Source organism: Fomitiporia mediterranea (assembly GCF_000271605.1).
Source record: "Fomitiporia mediterranea MF3/22 unplaced genomic scaffold FOMMEscaffold_9, whole genome shotgun sequence".
Taxonomy (NCBI): Eukaryota; Fungi; Basidiomycota; class Agaricomycetes; order Hymenochaetales; family Hymenochaetaceae; genus Fomitiporia; species Fomitiporia mediterranea.
The window spans coordinates 1,049,978-1,064,454 of record NW_006760394.1 but is presented as its reverse complement, the minus strand read 5'-3'; the positions used below and the strand labels follow the sequence as shown (position 1 = coordinate 1,064,454).

Below are 14,477 nucleotides of genomic sequence, written 5' to 3'. Positions count from 1 at the left end.
TAGTCCTGTAGTCTTGATCTTGTCTACTCTAAGTAGTCCTGTACTCTTAGGCTCACTCTATATACTCTACTCTTGTCTCACTCTCTCTCTCTGCCTGTTCTACAAGTTCCAACTACATTCCAGTGCTTGTGTTCTGTATTTCTGTTGTGTAGAATAGTTGTAGCCTGAGTCCCCTTGCTGAGCCTTTGGGTCCCCTCTATACTGTTACTGACAAGTGGCTGCTGTTTGCACTAGTACAGTAATTACCCTGTACCTAAGCTCATACAATTAAGTAGTATGAAATTATGATTCAAAGCAATCACTCAATTTCTGTGTTACTACTCAATTAGGTGTCAGGACAAACCAAGACAATACGTCAGATTTTTGTTGTCATACTACCAACAGTTTAGACACACCATTGACTAGAGGGGTAAGGAAAAAGTCAGTACCAGCCTTTGCCAGAGCATGTCAATATATGCAGGGAGATATATTGGAATGTTGCATTCCTGTAGCTACAGTTAGTATGTGTGTTGTGACCAGTTGCACCTAATAAATAACCTCACTTTGTTATTCACTGCCTTGATCCTGAAGGCACTGTCGTTTCCATCTGCACCTTGGCTTGGCTTGGCACTACAAGCACTGTGCCTGTTGTTTGCTTGAGTCATTAAAGCAGGTTAGCTCGCTTGTCAGCAGTCACCGTCGGCAATGCACGAGCCAGAATAATCATACTTCGTGATTTCGCTGTTAGTGCAATTGTTCACCGCATACACCCAAGGAATGTAATTACATAACATGATTCTGTGGCCTCGTTGTCTTCTATGCGGTGCATGCGATGAACCGATCGGTTGTCTCGGGGGAGTCCCTGTCTTACGGAGCGCATGTACATACCGAGACCATTCGGTGGCCTTGATGTAGTGCGTTATGTGGAGACACTCCTCGACGTTTTGATGTTGTCTAATTTGTTATAATTTGTGTAAAGGTAAACATGCAAACAGCGGCCGTTGTACTGTAAACAACAAAAGGTTCCAGAACGCGGAAAAGGCGCACGTGGCTCAAAAAGGAAAGGATTATCCGTGCCCTGTCGATCACGCTTGTCATCCTTCACCACCTTCACAACTGACCTCTTGTCCATCCTTGAACGTGGAAACAAACTGAGAAAGTCGACAACACGGATGAAGTTGCAAGACGAAGGAGAGTCCCAACATCAGAATGGATGAGAATATACGGTCGGCACGCCCTGGGGCAGTGATTCAGGCCCCGTGCTTGTCCGCGACACGAGAAAAGCCTGCTTCCTCGCCGTGCACAGCCATGATGTCAATCAGCCAAATTGCCCAGGCGATGAAAACCGGCGCTCTTTCACGCATGTGTGAAGTATAAGAAGTCACTTGGAAACGAATTAAAAGTGCTTCTTCTATTCCTCCTCCTCCCTCCACGCTGTCTCCTGTTACCCTCCCGCCCTCCGACATGAAGGTGACGGGCTCCTCTAGTATATTCGGCACGTCCGGCGCACTCTTGACCGTACTTCTCGCGGTGACCTCCGCCGAAGCGGTTTCTTTCTCTATTCTTGGACAGTCGCGATCAGCCGTTTCGGGTTTACTTGGCAAACGAACTGTCGACATTGGTGCTTTTGGAAATGGCAGCACAATTGTACAAAGCGACGCAGATACTGTATATTCTGCCAACCTCACGCTTGGTGGCTCGGAGTTCAAGGTCTTGATTGATACTGGGAGGTGAGTGCATGGGATTCTCACACGGTGAAACATGGGCCGTAACCGACGTCGCATTTGATGAAGCTCCGACTTATGGGTCATTGGAAACGTGCCCGGAACAAAAAATCTCAGCATTGAGACTGAAGTAACTTATGCGTCTGGCTCAGCAAAAGGTGCGTTATCCATGGTATTAAATTATTTTTGCGTTATGTTGAGCAATTTGTCTAGGGTTTATTAATACAGCCGAAATGGTCTTTGACGATTTCACGGTCAAAGACCAGGCATACAGTATGTCGTTCAGACAATTTTAATCTCCAGCTTTCTCTCTCACAAAACGCTCTTCTCAAGTTAATGTCATTCCGAGCTCTGATAATCCCGACACCCAGGGTCTCATTGGTTTGGGACCAGCTTCCCTCTCGAACATCCGTTCGAAAGTCAAGAGTTCCTCTGGTGCACCTCCGCTTGACCGGATCTTCCGCCAAAATACGTCAACGCCCAACTTCATTTCCGTCCTTCTCACTCGCGAGACTGATGCAAACCCCGGAGGCACGTCGCCGCAGGCAGGACAGCTGACTATCGGATCAGTCATTCCGACGCTGGAGGATGTTACGAAACAAAAGAAGCTGCCGGCCTTGCAGGATCAGTTCGGTATTCAACATTGGCAGACACTGCTTGACGAGAACGGGATCATCGGGCCTGATAGCAAGAACATAACGACGAATACATCCATTCCTGACCCGGCGCAGGGCAATGCACACCAGTTCCACGTCATCTTCGACACAGGGTTCACTTACCCTCAAGTTCCTAGAGAAATTGCTGATGCTATCTATGGTCGTGTACCGGATGCGGTGTTTGTTCCTCAGCAGGGTACACCGGGTTACTGGCGAGTACCTTGCGACTATGAGTTGAACGTTACTTTTTCGTTTGGTGGTGTCAAGTATCCGATTTCACCTTTGGATTTGACTACGCCTGAGCAAACTGACTCCTCTGGAAAGGCGAAAACGTGCATGTCAACTGTACGTATCGGTAGTTTCTGCATGTTGTTTGTGCCGGTCACTAAAGCTTAAATTAGTTCCAACAAATTGCACCATCTGTGGCAGATCACCAAAACTTCGGGGCATTTGACGCAATCCTCGGTATGGCGTTTTGTAAGTTTTAAAATCACTTCTATTCCAAGCGATTTTACTAATTATTGAGGTAGTGCGCAACACCTACTTATTAATTAACTTCGGCGACTTCGTCGACGGCTCAAACTCCTCCGTCGCAGACCCCTACATCCAACTCCTCTCCGTCACCGACCCAGGCTCAGCACACACAGACTTTGTCAACGCACGCCTAGGCGGAGTCGACACAACCGCCTCCCAAGCAGCCTTGCTCTCCGAAGCAGACGCAAAACACTCCCCGGAGACGACAGACGACGCAGATACCGACTCTCTTAAATCTTCTTTCAGCCGTGTAAAGGACCAAGCGAAAAACCTATTCTACAAAACTTGGTGGTTCATCGTTGTCGTTTCAGTTGCTGGTGCTCTGTTATTGGGTGCGATTGCGTTTTGTATTTTCTCGAGGTTGAGGACGAGGAGGAGTAGAGTGAGGATGGAGGGTGGGTTTAGGCCTGCGATGGTTGGAACGAATTCGTATGCTCCTTTGGTTGATAATGTGTCGAGACCGCAGGGAGCACAGTATGCTCAGCCGTATGGAGCTGGTGGATATCCAGCGGGACAGTACGCGGAGCCGAGATATGACTATCATCATGCATGAGGAACGGCAGGTTTTCTTGGACTCAGCCGTTGGACTTTTCCTTCATTTACCGGATTGGATTACTATCTTCTATTTCCGTTTTCTGCTCACTCACTCTTTCTCACTCTTGTTATCTCATACCATCTCACGTATCATACGTATACTAACTTGTTTTGCAAATTTTCACTCACTCGTTTTCTTTTTCTTTTATCTTATTTGATCTGAACCGCATTTCGGGCAGTACGGACTCATTGGTATTTAACGCTGTTACACCTTTTGTCCATTCTGCATGTTCCATTAGACTGGCTCGCTCTCACGACGATCTGTTACCCGCATAGGTGAATATATGGATGGTTAATTAGATGCAGGCTTTCGAAGCACAGTTTGCAAGCCGAGGAATAGGTTTTGCTTAATGTAATCGGGCGTCCACGTCATTACAAGTGGCAGAATAGAAATAACATTAAACTCAGCTACAGCTAGAGACTATATGCTGCTAAAATAAAATAAAAATGTACCATGATTTTCCTTGATGGCATTGGAGTTATCGTGGGGTACAGTAAGCTTTAATTTTAGAATGACTTTGATCATCGCCGCCAAGACACCTGTATGTAGTCAATGTTACCACGGATGGCTACCACTCCGTCATCGAATCCCACAATGCTGAGAATGATTATAACGTGCATCGTTGAGCAATGCCTGCCTCAGTCAAACACCCAACATCATCGTCGACGGTGAAGATATGTCTACTCGTAAGTCTCTAGTACATAATATTCTTTCCGTTTCGACTTGCAATACCTGTTCATCCACTTAACCTGCCTTCTTCCCGTATTACAGCATCCCTCGGTCTATTTGTCCCACTACCCGCAAACGAGAGCCAATCGTCCGCGCTAGCCGACTTTCTGCGCGCTGGATTCTCACTTCTTCCTGGAGAACCGAAGACGCTACAGTGGTATGCTCTGAAGTACGAGAGCGCTTCGCCGACGTATGCGATCTTTGATACGTTCGCTGAGGAGGAAGGACGGGCAGCACATCTGAATGGTGAGATTGAATCAGTTGCTGGATTTGTGATATGAATCGTGCATGGATGGCGGCTGGGTTATTGAATTCTTTTTTGTTGATGATATCTTGATCATCTGAATATTGACGCATATACTTTACTTATGGCACACTTGTACGCAGGCAAGATCGCAGAGGCACTTGTTGCCAACGCGCCAACCTTGGTCGCTGGAGCTCCACAGATCAACAAGGCCCAAGTTCTAGCAAGTAAAGTTCAGAAAGCAGACGTCAAGCTTGGACTACGCGTCCTAGCAGAGGCGAAACCGAATAAAGTCGAGGATGCCAAGCAATTCCTTATCGTACGTCTTCTCGTTCAGTTGTTGAATTTCAAATTTCAAATTCAGGGAGAGGCTCTGACATGACACAATCAATATGCATGTAAATGTAGTCCGCACTTCCACTCGTAGAAGAAGAGACGCTCACCCCACAGTGGTATGCAATTCAGCTTGAAGGGACAAACGTCTTCGGAATTCTGGACTTCTCGGAGGGTGAGGAAGGAAGGTAAGCAGTTGTCGTTATTGCTACCCTCATTTGTTGTAGCACCAGCCAGGATCCGAACCTGGTTTCTATCATCACAATTTTTGATTCTTATCGTTCCTATCGTTATATTTGCTAGTGTTGTTGTGCTGGATACTGATATCAATTTGATTTTAGACAGGCACACCTCAATGGAAAGGTCGCCGCCGCGTTGTTTGCGAAGGCAGATGAACTGTTCGTAAAGACTCCAGAAGTCGTGAAGGTGGATGTTGTGGCAAGCAGGGTGCTTTGATTTGACGTTTGCCTTAGTAATATAATCGGATCTTGTAAGTAAGAGAGCGTCTGGTATGTCTGTTGTAAAAGCAAAAGGAAATTTATCATCACCACATCCCGGTCGCCTGACATCTTGGAATTTAAAATGGGAAGCTGTCTCCCAGTTCGCCGCCTTTCGAATCAGTAGCTCGATTGATTTTGAGAAGACCTTCGATCCGTCGATGGTTGCATACTCGATTACCTCCGGCGTATATAACTCAAACTATGCAGACGGGCGTCTAATGACCAAACGGATTCTTTTAGTGTAATGCCAAGTCAAGCATGAAGAAACAGAGACATCTGGCTTCCTCTCGGGCGATTGCAGTCGCCTTCAGCAACATGGTGCTACATGTCGGAGAGGACAGGAAGTTGAAACAGTTCGTGGCTCGCAGTTCGATGCAGATGGTTAACAGGAAAGGGCTGACTGAATGGAAAGTAAGTTGCAGATCGATTATGTAAACTTCATCAATTCGGAGTGTGTGAAAGCCGACATCATCTGGTTCATCATCAGGGACAGGTGCCTAATGGGCCTGCGGATTCTGTTAACACCTCCATCTTGCCGCTGAAGGACGATAAAGCGCTCATATTTCAGAGAAATAGGGGTACGTTTCGATCTTTATGATAGAACGTTATCGAAAGTGTCGCTCATTGAACATTGAGCAACTTTTCTGTTATATTCCGCATTTTTATGAGGGAGTTGAAATTCGATTAGAAAAACATATAATTTCGTTTTCTGCATTCAAGACGTGTTGGAAGCATTTCTTTCACCCTTTCGGCATGTGCGGATCGCGTCCGACAACCGACGAGATCTGTGCGGGAGATGTAACGGAGAGGCTCCGCTTAAGAACCCTATCTTCCGACGATCGGACAATCTCCGAAGACTCGAGGATACTCAACCGTCTCCTTGACCTTCAAGTTGAACAACTCGAATTGCTCGAGATACCAGTTGGCTGGTCGTACAGAAGTCGACTGAATGATCTTCAGGGCAACGTCCATCGATGGTAGCGATGGCAGGCAATGCAAGAATAGATAGGGACGGGATCGCAAAGCACCGCAACGGTTCCGAGCAGAACGGGCTGTGCAGAAATCAATCTCTTCTAGAACTAGCGTTGGCGCCCACGTTACGCATCGTTTATACACCGTTCGGTACTCGACCCTAGTTGCCGCATTTTGATCATATCCCACTTTCACCCTCCTCCCCACTGCGGGTTTCTTGCTCCGCGATTCGACCTTCTGCAGGTCATCGACGAAATCCTGCGCCGACGCTGCTGTCAATTTGCACGTAAGACTGTCCCGGCATAATGGCTCGGTCACAGAAGTTGGTCGCGGCTTTAAGTCTGGCCTCGTCGTGGATGCTATGTTTGGCGCAGGATAACCCAACTGGCGCATCAGCCTTTCAATGGACTTTTGGCAGCAACGTACGTGTTTTATTCTATACACATTTGATGAGTTGAACCCATTATTTCCCGTTGGTACTTCAGATGATTTCGACGGACTTGACGCAGTGTAAAACGTATGGCCTTTCCATCATGGCGCTCCCCACCAATTCCAGCAGCTTTGGAACACCCCCATACTACATGATCGCGTGGAAGCCGGATGGCATTCCAACTGTCTCTTCCATTGGATCGGACCGTAATAATTTATCCTGGACCGTCAATCTTGCGAGTGGTAAGTAGAAATCTCGTGCAATATTGTTATTTTCTGAGCCTCTCTGATATTATTGTCTTGAAGGTTCCACACTTCTTGTGACAGTCACCGATAGCCAAGGGTTTTCCGGTGGAGAGTCACCATACCTTTACACTGTTTCCGGTTGGTTTATCTCATTTTTTTTGTACAAGACTTCAATTAGCTGACTAGGGTCCTGAAGACGGCGATTCGAGTTGCCTTCCTTCACCACCCTCGACGAACATCACATTGGCCGCAAATCTTTCTACGTCAGATCCTTTAGAAACATGCGAGCTACTGGGTTTGCGTGTTTTTGGTGGCCAAAAGCCATACACTATTTCTATCGCAGCCGTAAACTCGCCTGTAGTCACCAATGTGACGTTGGGCGGAAATGACGACGTGTTGACTTGGCCAAATCGAGCTGATCCAGATGGTCAAGTAATGGGTACGTTCATGCATAGTGGTATCTTCCAAGCAAGCACTTATGATTATCCGATTCCGATGCGTCAGCTTCCGTATCAGATGCAAATGGGGTATGGGGTACGAGTACTGGATTATTCAAGACTACTGGACAGGCTGTGACGGATCAGTCGTGCACACTATCAACCCAATCGGGGAACTCAGCCAATGTTGATCAAAATCCGCCGCAGCCGTCTAAATCACACGCAGCAGTCATTGCTGGTGTGATTGTACCTGTCGTTGTCCTAAGTCTTCTCGCTGGGTTAGGATACTACCTCTGGCGCAAACGACAGCAGAAGCAACGCGAACCTGAACCTGCTTTCCTGCCGGACGCGTGGATGGGCCCGTCCATCATGGAGACAGGAACAGGTGCAGCGTCAACTTATTCCCCGTATGATCCTCCACCAAGTGCAAAGCTTGCGCGATATCGTGACGAGATGAGCGCTACCCATTCCCGCACCTCATCGAGCCAAAATGCGATAGGAATGGGATACCTTTCACCGACGATGCCTGGGATGGTCCGGCAGTCCACGTTCGATGGACATAGCGGCAGTCTGTCAGGGTCGTACTCGCATACCGGCTCTGCAGGAGGTGGAAAGAGTGATCCCCGATTACCGCCAGGTGTTTCGAGCGAATGGACAGTTGAGCCTGAAATCGTTATTCAGCATCAGGACGCCGGTGCTGTACAAGAGATTCCGCCTCCATACCAAAATCACAATGCTGCTCCGGCGCAATCAACCGGTCCCGCTGCGCCTCCTAGCTCAGCCGGGTTGAGTGTTGTGGACTCCTCGACTGCCACGAGTCGACCGTCAAGCTCCGGTGATCAATCCGCTGGAAGCTCCGCACCTTTACATCCCACTCCGACTCTGAATAAAGGGAAAGGAAAAGCAACGGACCTCCTTACGTAGACAATTCTTAGCTCCTTCACTCTTTTAGTCTGTGTTGTACAATATGCTGTTTTATAGTCCCCACAAATACTCTACTCTACTTTTTCCTCTACTCCTTTCATGACTTCTGTTTGACGCTATTTATGCCTCTTTACCCTTTGTCCTCTTTATCCCTTGTCTACAATAACCCTCCTTCCTTTACTACCGTTTCTATCGATGGGTTATATCTTACTGTCGCCAAGTTGACAGACGTAATTTACCAAGACGTTCGCGCCCCTTGATCCTTTGACCTTCTGCACGTCGGATTTATTACCTTTCGTTCATCTTGCATCTATATCACCTTTTCGCTAAATCCCGCAACCCTCATTTGCATAGCAAGGGAGTCCGCAGCAGACCGAGCATGTAGAGGCCACGCTGTTTATAACTCCCGAGTATGTAATCTACATGTCTCAATGAAAACGCTTTAAATCCAAGTATCGCGTGCCTGCCGGTGATTGATGAGAACACACTTGTAAATGCACTCGTTTGCCGCTCGAGTCTGGTCTGATCCCAACTTCCGCCTACTCGTATTTGCCTCGCGGCGGACGCAGTCACTCTCACTCGCTCTCTGCACAAATCTTGATGCAGACCGTACAGGGTCTTGTAGCAGAAGGAGGTCCTCCCAGCTTTGTCCTCCCACAGAACCGTCGGTCAACCAGCATACCGGGTGCACCATCATTATTATGTACACGTTCTCAGATTATTTTCCTCCTTAATTATTACAGATAGCAATGTATTGTATAAATATTTCAATATAATTATTCTATTTATTTTAAAAATGTATAGCTTTGTATAGTCTGTAAAACATTACAAACATATATTATACTTTGAGATTATTGAAGTCCTTATTATACCTTTCAAAAAAGGGAGGTCTGATATTTTGCATTTTATATGTTTAAAAGAGGTATTGCCCTTATACACTTTTATTACATCAATAAACCTTATAGTACCTTATACAAGGTTATACCACTTTATTATAAGTTGAGGTCTGATAATACACAAATTGCTTTTTTTAAACCTTTTTCACACTATTATATTGTAATATAACCATTTTAGACTTTTCCCTAATAGTTTCTTTAGTCTACCCCTCTTCTTCTCCTTTACATACTTGTTCTTTGTTTTTATATATTTACAATAAATACAGAACATAGTAAATGTAGACTAGTATAGCATTTGAGTTAAACTCTTACATTGACCTTACTATCTTCTAAGTATAATGATTTGTCTTATAGTAAGTATAGTATACTTGAATCTTACTATGATATAGTTGGATACAATACAAGCAAAGTGTAACACAACTACTAGCAGAGCAATTGTATGTATTTGTAGCAAAGATATGAGTATTTGTAATGTTTTAAGACAGTGTGTCTTGATATACAATAGTATACTATTACATACTTTTTTTTAAAAACTAGCAGTTACAGATATACAGCTGTAAACACTAGAGCTTTGTAGTATAAGATTATAATATGTGGAACATTATATAATAGCTCATGTACTAATTCACTGTTCCTGATATAGTCTCATTTGGGCCACCTGACGCCAGCAATTCTCTCCGGGTGACAACTATCATGCTGCCTCTGCCTACATTCCCTCTTCCTCTATCACGAGGTGCACCTCCACCTGGATATGGTTGGGAAGAGTGTAGTATATCGATGTTGTCTACAACTTCTGTATTTAACACAAGAACAAACGAAAGAGACAAATTTCTTGGTCAGAATCACTGCATCATCTGTGGAATATCATACAGGCGTTTACTTGAACATTGCCATATTATAATGAAGTCAGAATCGGCGTTTGTGAGTAGAAATTTGCTTCTGAGTGTGCCTCACCCTCTCCTGTGAAGCTAACGCGATGCATAGTGGTCCAAACTCAAGACCTACGGGTGGATTCCCCAACAGGCCAAAGAACATCCAGAACGTGAGCAACGTAACAGCCTGTATATGTGTGCCCATCATCACCTCACTTTTGATGCATATGACTTCTTTATTTGATTCAGCCCTGATGTTAGTTTATTCCATCATTGCTCTGAACCGAATACTCACCAGAGGCAGATTCGCAAGTTTGTGTTCGTCAACTACTCTGAGGAAGAGGCTCTTCGACAATACCACGGTAAAGCCGTTGCCCTCGATGTGGGAGAACGCTATGCACCCTTTCCTTCCCTATTCATCATCCACGAGATGCGCGTCCGTGGGTTCAATCCCTTTGGGCCCATTGATGATGACATTCCTTGGCAAGACTGGATCTTATCGGACGGTGTATTGATGGACAACACGTCCAACAATTCATTGAATTACTTCAATCGTGACAGTCTCCCCCACAACAGTGGAAGCAATGCACTTGGTCAACCACGGGTGCAGTTTCAGCATAGGACGACGACAACGGGTGGTGGGTCGTCTGGCAGACGTACACTAGTATTAAATGACAACTTGAACGTCATTGCCGACATTCTCGCAGCGACACGTGCGTCACCATCGTGGAAGGCTTGTCAGATGGAGGGCATGGGCTGGAGTGGTACTACAGAAGAGAATATCCAGAAATATGTCTCTGCTTTTGATGTGCAAGATCCTTGACAATAGCCTGAGACACTTAGTTGAGTAGTCTTTTCAAAGATACAAATTATCTTTGAAAAGACAATTTTGAAGAAAGTGGTAAACAAAGTGATTGTAGCTACAAATTAAATGTATTCATTGTACAGCACCCAAGGCACTGAATACTATTGTTGAGATTGAGACTTATTTCAGATCACATAGGAACAACAAAGTAAGTACACACTGAGGAAAATGGCATTCCATCAGTAAATGATACACAGACAACGTTGGATGCCTCAAGTCAGTCAGCACATCAGAGAGCTGCTGTCAAATCTTCCAGATGAACTTGAAGGATTACGCAAGATCTTGTACTGGACCTACTGGTGCTGACCAAGTTCAGCGATTGCATCTCTGCACCACCAATATCTGCTCTTATCTTAAGCCACGTCTGCAAGCACTGGCGCAAAATTGCATTCTCCACTCCAAAGCTCTGGACGTACACCAGCCTCGGCGCACCTCGTCATCATTGCGAGTCTGCGACGGAGTTGATACTGCTCTGGGTCAACAACTCAGAGATGTGTCCGTTGGTCATCCATATTGATTTCTACAAGTTTGCAGCATACAAGGCACGTGATGCAATTTTGCCGACGGTGATGGAGTTGACGGGGCTTGCTGCTGAGCTGAAGCTGTCATCTTCCGATAACTCTTCTGACATGCTGTTTACTGTCATCGCTCAGCAGTCCGTATCTATTCCGTTTCTGTACCTTGCAGAAGAGTATCTTTGGTCGAACGAAAATGATCTTCTGAGGAACTATGCACAGGGATCGATGCGGTTGCGTGTAGCAACATACGGTGTACCTTGCTAGGGATGGACGGAAATAAAGAAGTCGGTCCGTATCTCGTTCATCTGGACCTTTGTGATGAAGAACGCGTGATCTGCTTGACCACCGAGGAAGCAATGGATATCCTAACGGTATTCCAGAATCTGCGTCATCTCACGTTCAGACTATACCTGGGCAGGCAGACGAGGCGCTGCACCGGTCTTGAACTCCTTATCGGCACCGCAGCTGCAGAACCTGAACGCTATAGTAAGCATGAACGACTGCGACATTGTAAGGCTCCAGTTTTGCACACGACTGTTTCTTATAGAGTCTTGCAATTAGCGGACGCCGGAGTGGATCGACACTTTTGACTCTTTCGTCCGCGTTCTCTTATCTTTTTTTTAGATTGGGCTCGAGAAACACAAGCTACGAGATCTGTGTGAGATGCAACGGAGAGTATCGCTTGACCTCCATGCCTTCCGACGATCGGTCGTTCGATTTGGGTAAATTTGACTTAGACTTGTCTTGAAGCTGTACAGGTCCGGCTCGAAGAACCCACGAAGAGCCAATTAAAGATACAGAACCCCGCCCGATGATTTTCAGGGCAACTGTTGGTTATTAGTGATGAAGAGGTCTAGGTTGGATCGCAAAGAGCGTACTAGCGTTTATACATACCATTTGAGATGCGACTCCGGCGCTACACTCTGGCCACTTCCCACTGCTAAGTTCTAATCTCCCAATTCTGCGGTCTTCTTGCTTCACTTCGCGATACGACTTCCTGCAGATTATTGACAAAATCCTGCGCTGACGCGACACGTAATATTGCCTTGACATCATGGCTCGTCCGCAGATGTTATTCCTGGTCTTAATCTTGGCCTTGTCGTGGATGTTATGTACTACGGAGGAGAACAAGACAGGAAAGCATGCCTTCAATTCAGCAACAGTGTACGCCCTCATTTCCAAGGCATTTGCTGATTTGATCCCTTTCTTTGGTTAATATAGATGATTTCGAGGGATTTGACACAGTGTAAAGCTTATGGGATCGTCATCTCGGCACTCCGCGACAATTCCAGCAGCTTTGGAACTCCCCCATATTACATGATCGCATGGAAGCCGAGAGGCATTCCAACTGTGTCGCTCATTGGATCAGACCGTAATAATTTATCCTGGACCGTCAATCAAGCGAGTGGTGAGCAGAAATATCGTACTTCTTTCTGCGAGTCGTTGATAGTTTTGCAGGCTCTTCCCTTTTGCTCACGGTCGCTGACAGCCAAGGGCTTTCGGGTGGAGAGGCACCATTTATTTACAATGTTTCCGGTTGGTTTATTCCGTTTGGTACATAAATTCATCCAGCTGACTTGGATGTCGAAGACGGCAATTCGAGTTGCCTTCCTTCGCCACCCTCGACGAATATTACGTTAGTTGCAAATCTTTCTACATCAGATCCTTTAGAAACATGCGAGCTACTGGGTTTACGCGTTTTTGGTGGCCAAAAGCCGTACATCATTTCTCTTGCAGCCGTAAATTCTTCTGTAGTCACCAATGTGACGTTGGGTGGAAATGACGATGTGTTGACTTGGCCAAATAGAGCTGATCCTAACGGACGAATACTTGGTATGTTCATACTGCGCAGCATATTCCAAGGACCACTCATGTATATCGAATTTCATGTATCAGCTGCTGTTTCAGATGCGAACAGCATATGGGGCACCGGCACTAGGTTATTCAATACTACTGGACAACCTGCGCAACCCGACCCGTGCATGGGAAACCCCTCTACAGATAATTGAGCGAATGTCGATCAACATCCAAAGCAGCCGTCGAATTCGCATTTGGCGGTCATTGCTGGAGTGATTGTACCGATTATTGTCGTGTTCCTTCTTGGCGGGTTGCTGTACTACTTTTGGCGCAAACGACAGCAAAAGCTGCGTGAGCCCGAACCTGCTTTCTTGCCTGACGCTTGGATGGGTCCGTCCAGCACGGAGCTCGAAACAGGTGGAGTGTCGACTTATTCTCCATATGATTCCTCACCAAGTGCCAAACTTGCACGATATCGGGCCGAGATGAGCATTTTGCATTCCCGCACCTCATCGAGCCAAAATGCAACAGAAATTGGGTCTCTTGGGCAGAGAATGCCTCGCATAGTGCAGCAATCCACGTTCGACAGACATAGCGGTTTTAGCAGTGAATCAAATTCGTATTCGCATACAGGTTCTGCCGGAGGCAGGAAACGCAATCGCCGTTTACCTCCAGGTCTTCCAAGTGAATGGACAGTCGAACCCGAAATTGTCATACAGCATGAGGACGCCGGCGACGTACAGGAGATCCCTCCTCCATACCGAGATCGCAGTGCTGCAGTAAACTTCTCTGGACCTTCAGAGCATCCCAGCTCATCTAGGTTGAGCGTCATGGACTCTTCGACCATCACGAGTCGATCGTAGTGCTCCGCACCGTAGCGTAATTTACGGATACGCCTGCAGCGTATACGCTTACGCACCGTATCGTAAGAGAAAATTTTAGCTGAAAATACGGGCGTATATTTACGCGCGTATGCGTATACCATAAGTAAAAAATTTCCGTATACGCCGTATACGAGTATACGGTATTACTAAGCATATTCTCTAATTAAATACTAAGTTTGAGTTTCTAAACCTCATTTACTTTACTTATTTATATACCAAATCATTTTAATACTATATAACAACCTTGTTTAAAAAGTACTACAGTTAGTATGGTTACTACAGTACATCACATTAGGCCCTAGAATGGATGGGGTTTTCCATGGATCCATACCACGGTAAGGAA

The 14,477-nt window shown here is 46.0% G+C and overlaps 5 protein-coding genes across 5 annotated transcripts; all 5 read left to right on the top strand.

The window, feature by feature from the left end:
• Nucleotides 1-1,770: 1,770 nt before the first annotated feature.
• On the top strand, nt 1,771-3,038 carry FOMMEDRAFT_46724 (acid protease; the record flags this gene model as incomplete). The annotated part of the gene is made up of 5 exons (XM_007269192.1): nt 1,771-1,861; nt 1,917-1,976; nt 2,037-2,704; nt 2,761-2,836; nt 2,890-3,038. Coding segments are annotated over 5 exons (1,044 nt in total), but the record flags the coding sequence as incomplete, so codon positions are not given.
• A 1,259-nt stretch (nt 3,039-4,297) lies between these two features.
• Nucleotides 4,298-4,843, top strand: FOMMEDRAFT_90774 (uncharacterized protein; the record flags this gene model as incomplete). Its single annotated transcript, XM_007269191.1, has 2 exons — nt 4,298-4,477; nt 4,619-4,843. Coding segments are annotated over 2 exons (405 nt in total), but the record flags the coding sequence as incomplete, so codon positions are not given.
• Nucleotides 4,844-6,571: 1,728 nt separating this feature from the next.
• On the top strand, nt 6,572-8,302 carry FOMMEDRAFT_136011 (uncharacterized protein; the record flags this gene model as incomplete). The annotated part of the gene is made up of 5 exons (XM_007269190.1): nt 6,572-6,688; nt 6,752-6,938; nt 7,002-7,079; nt 7,138-7,380; nt 7,446-8,302. The coding sequence occupies 5 exons, from the start codon at nt 6,572-6,574 to the stop codon at nt 8,300-8,302; spliced, it is 1,482 nt and encodes a 493-aa protein (XP_007269252.1).
• Nucleotides 8,303-10,174: 1,872 nt separating this feature from the next.
• On the top strand, nt 10,175-10,893 carry FOMMEDRAFT_159179 (uncharacterized protein; the record flags this gene model as incomplete). Its single annotated transcript, XM_007269189.1, has 2 exons — nt 10,175-10,240; nt 10,369-10,893. 2 exons carry the CDS (start codon nt 10,175-10,177, stop codon nt 10,891-10,893), a joined length of 591 nt encoding a protein of 196 aa, XP_007269251.1.
• A 1,781-nt stretch (nt 10,894-12,674) lies between these two features.
• On the top strand, nt 12,675-13,462 carry FOMMEDRAFT_90765 (uncharacterized protein; the record flags this gene model as incomplete). The annotated part of the gene is made up of 4 exons (XM_007269188.1): nt 12,675-12,861; nt 12,912-12,989; nt 13,044-13,286; nt 13,350-13,462. The coding sequence occupies 4 exons, from the start codon at nt 12,675-12,677 to the stop codon at nt 13,460-13,462; spliced, it is 621 nt and encodes a 206-aa protein (XP_007269250.1).
• Nucleotides 13,463-14,477: the final 1,015 nt, after the last annotated feature.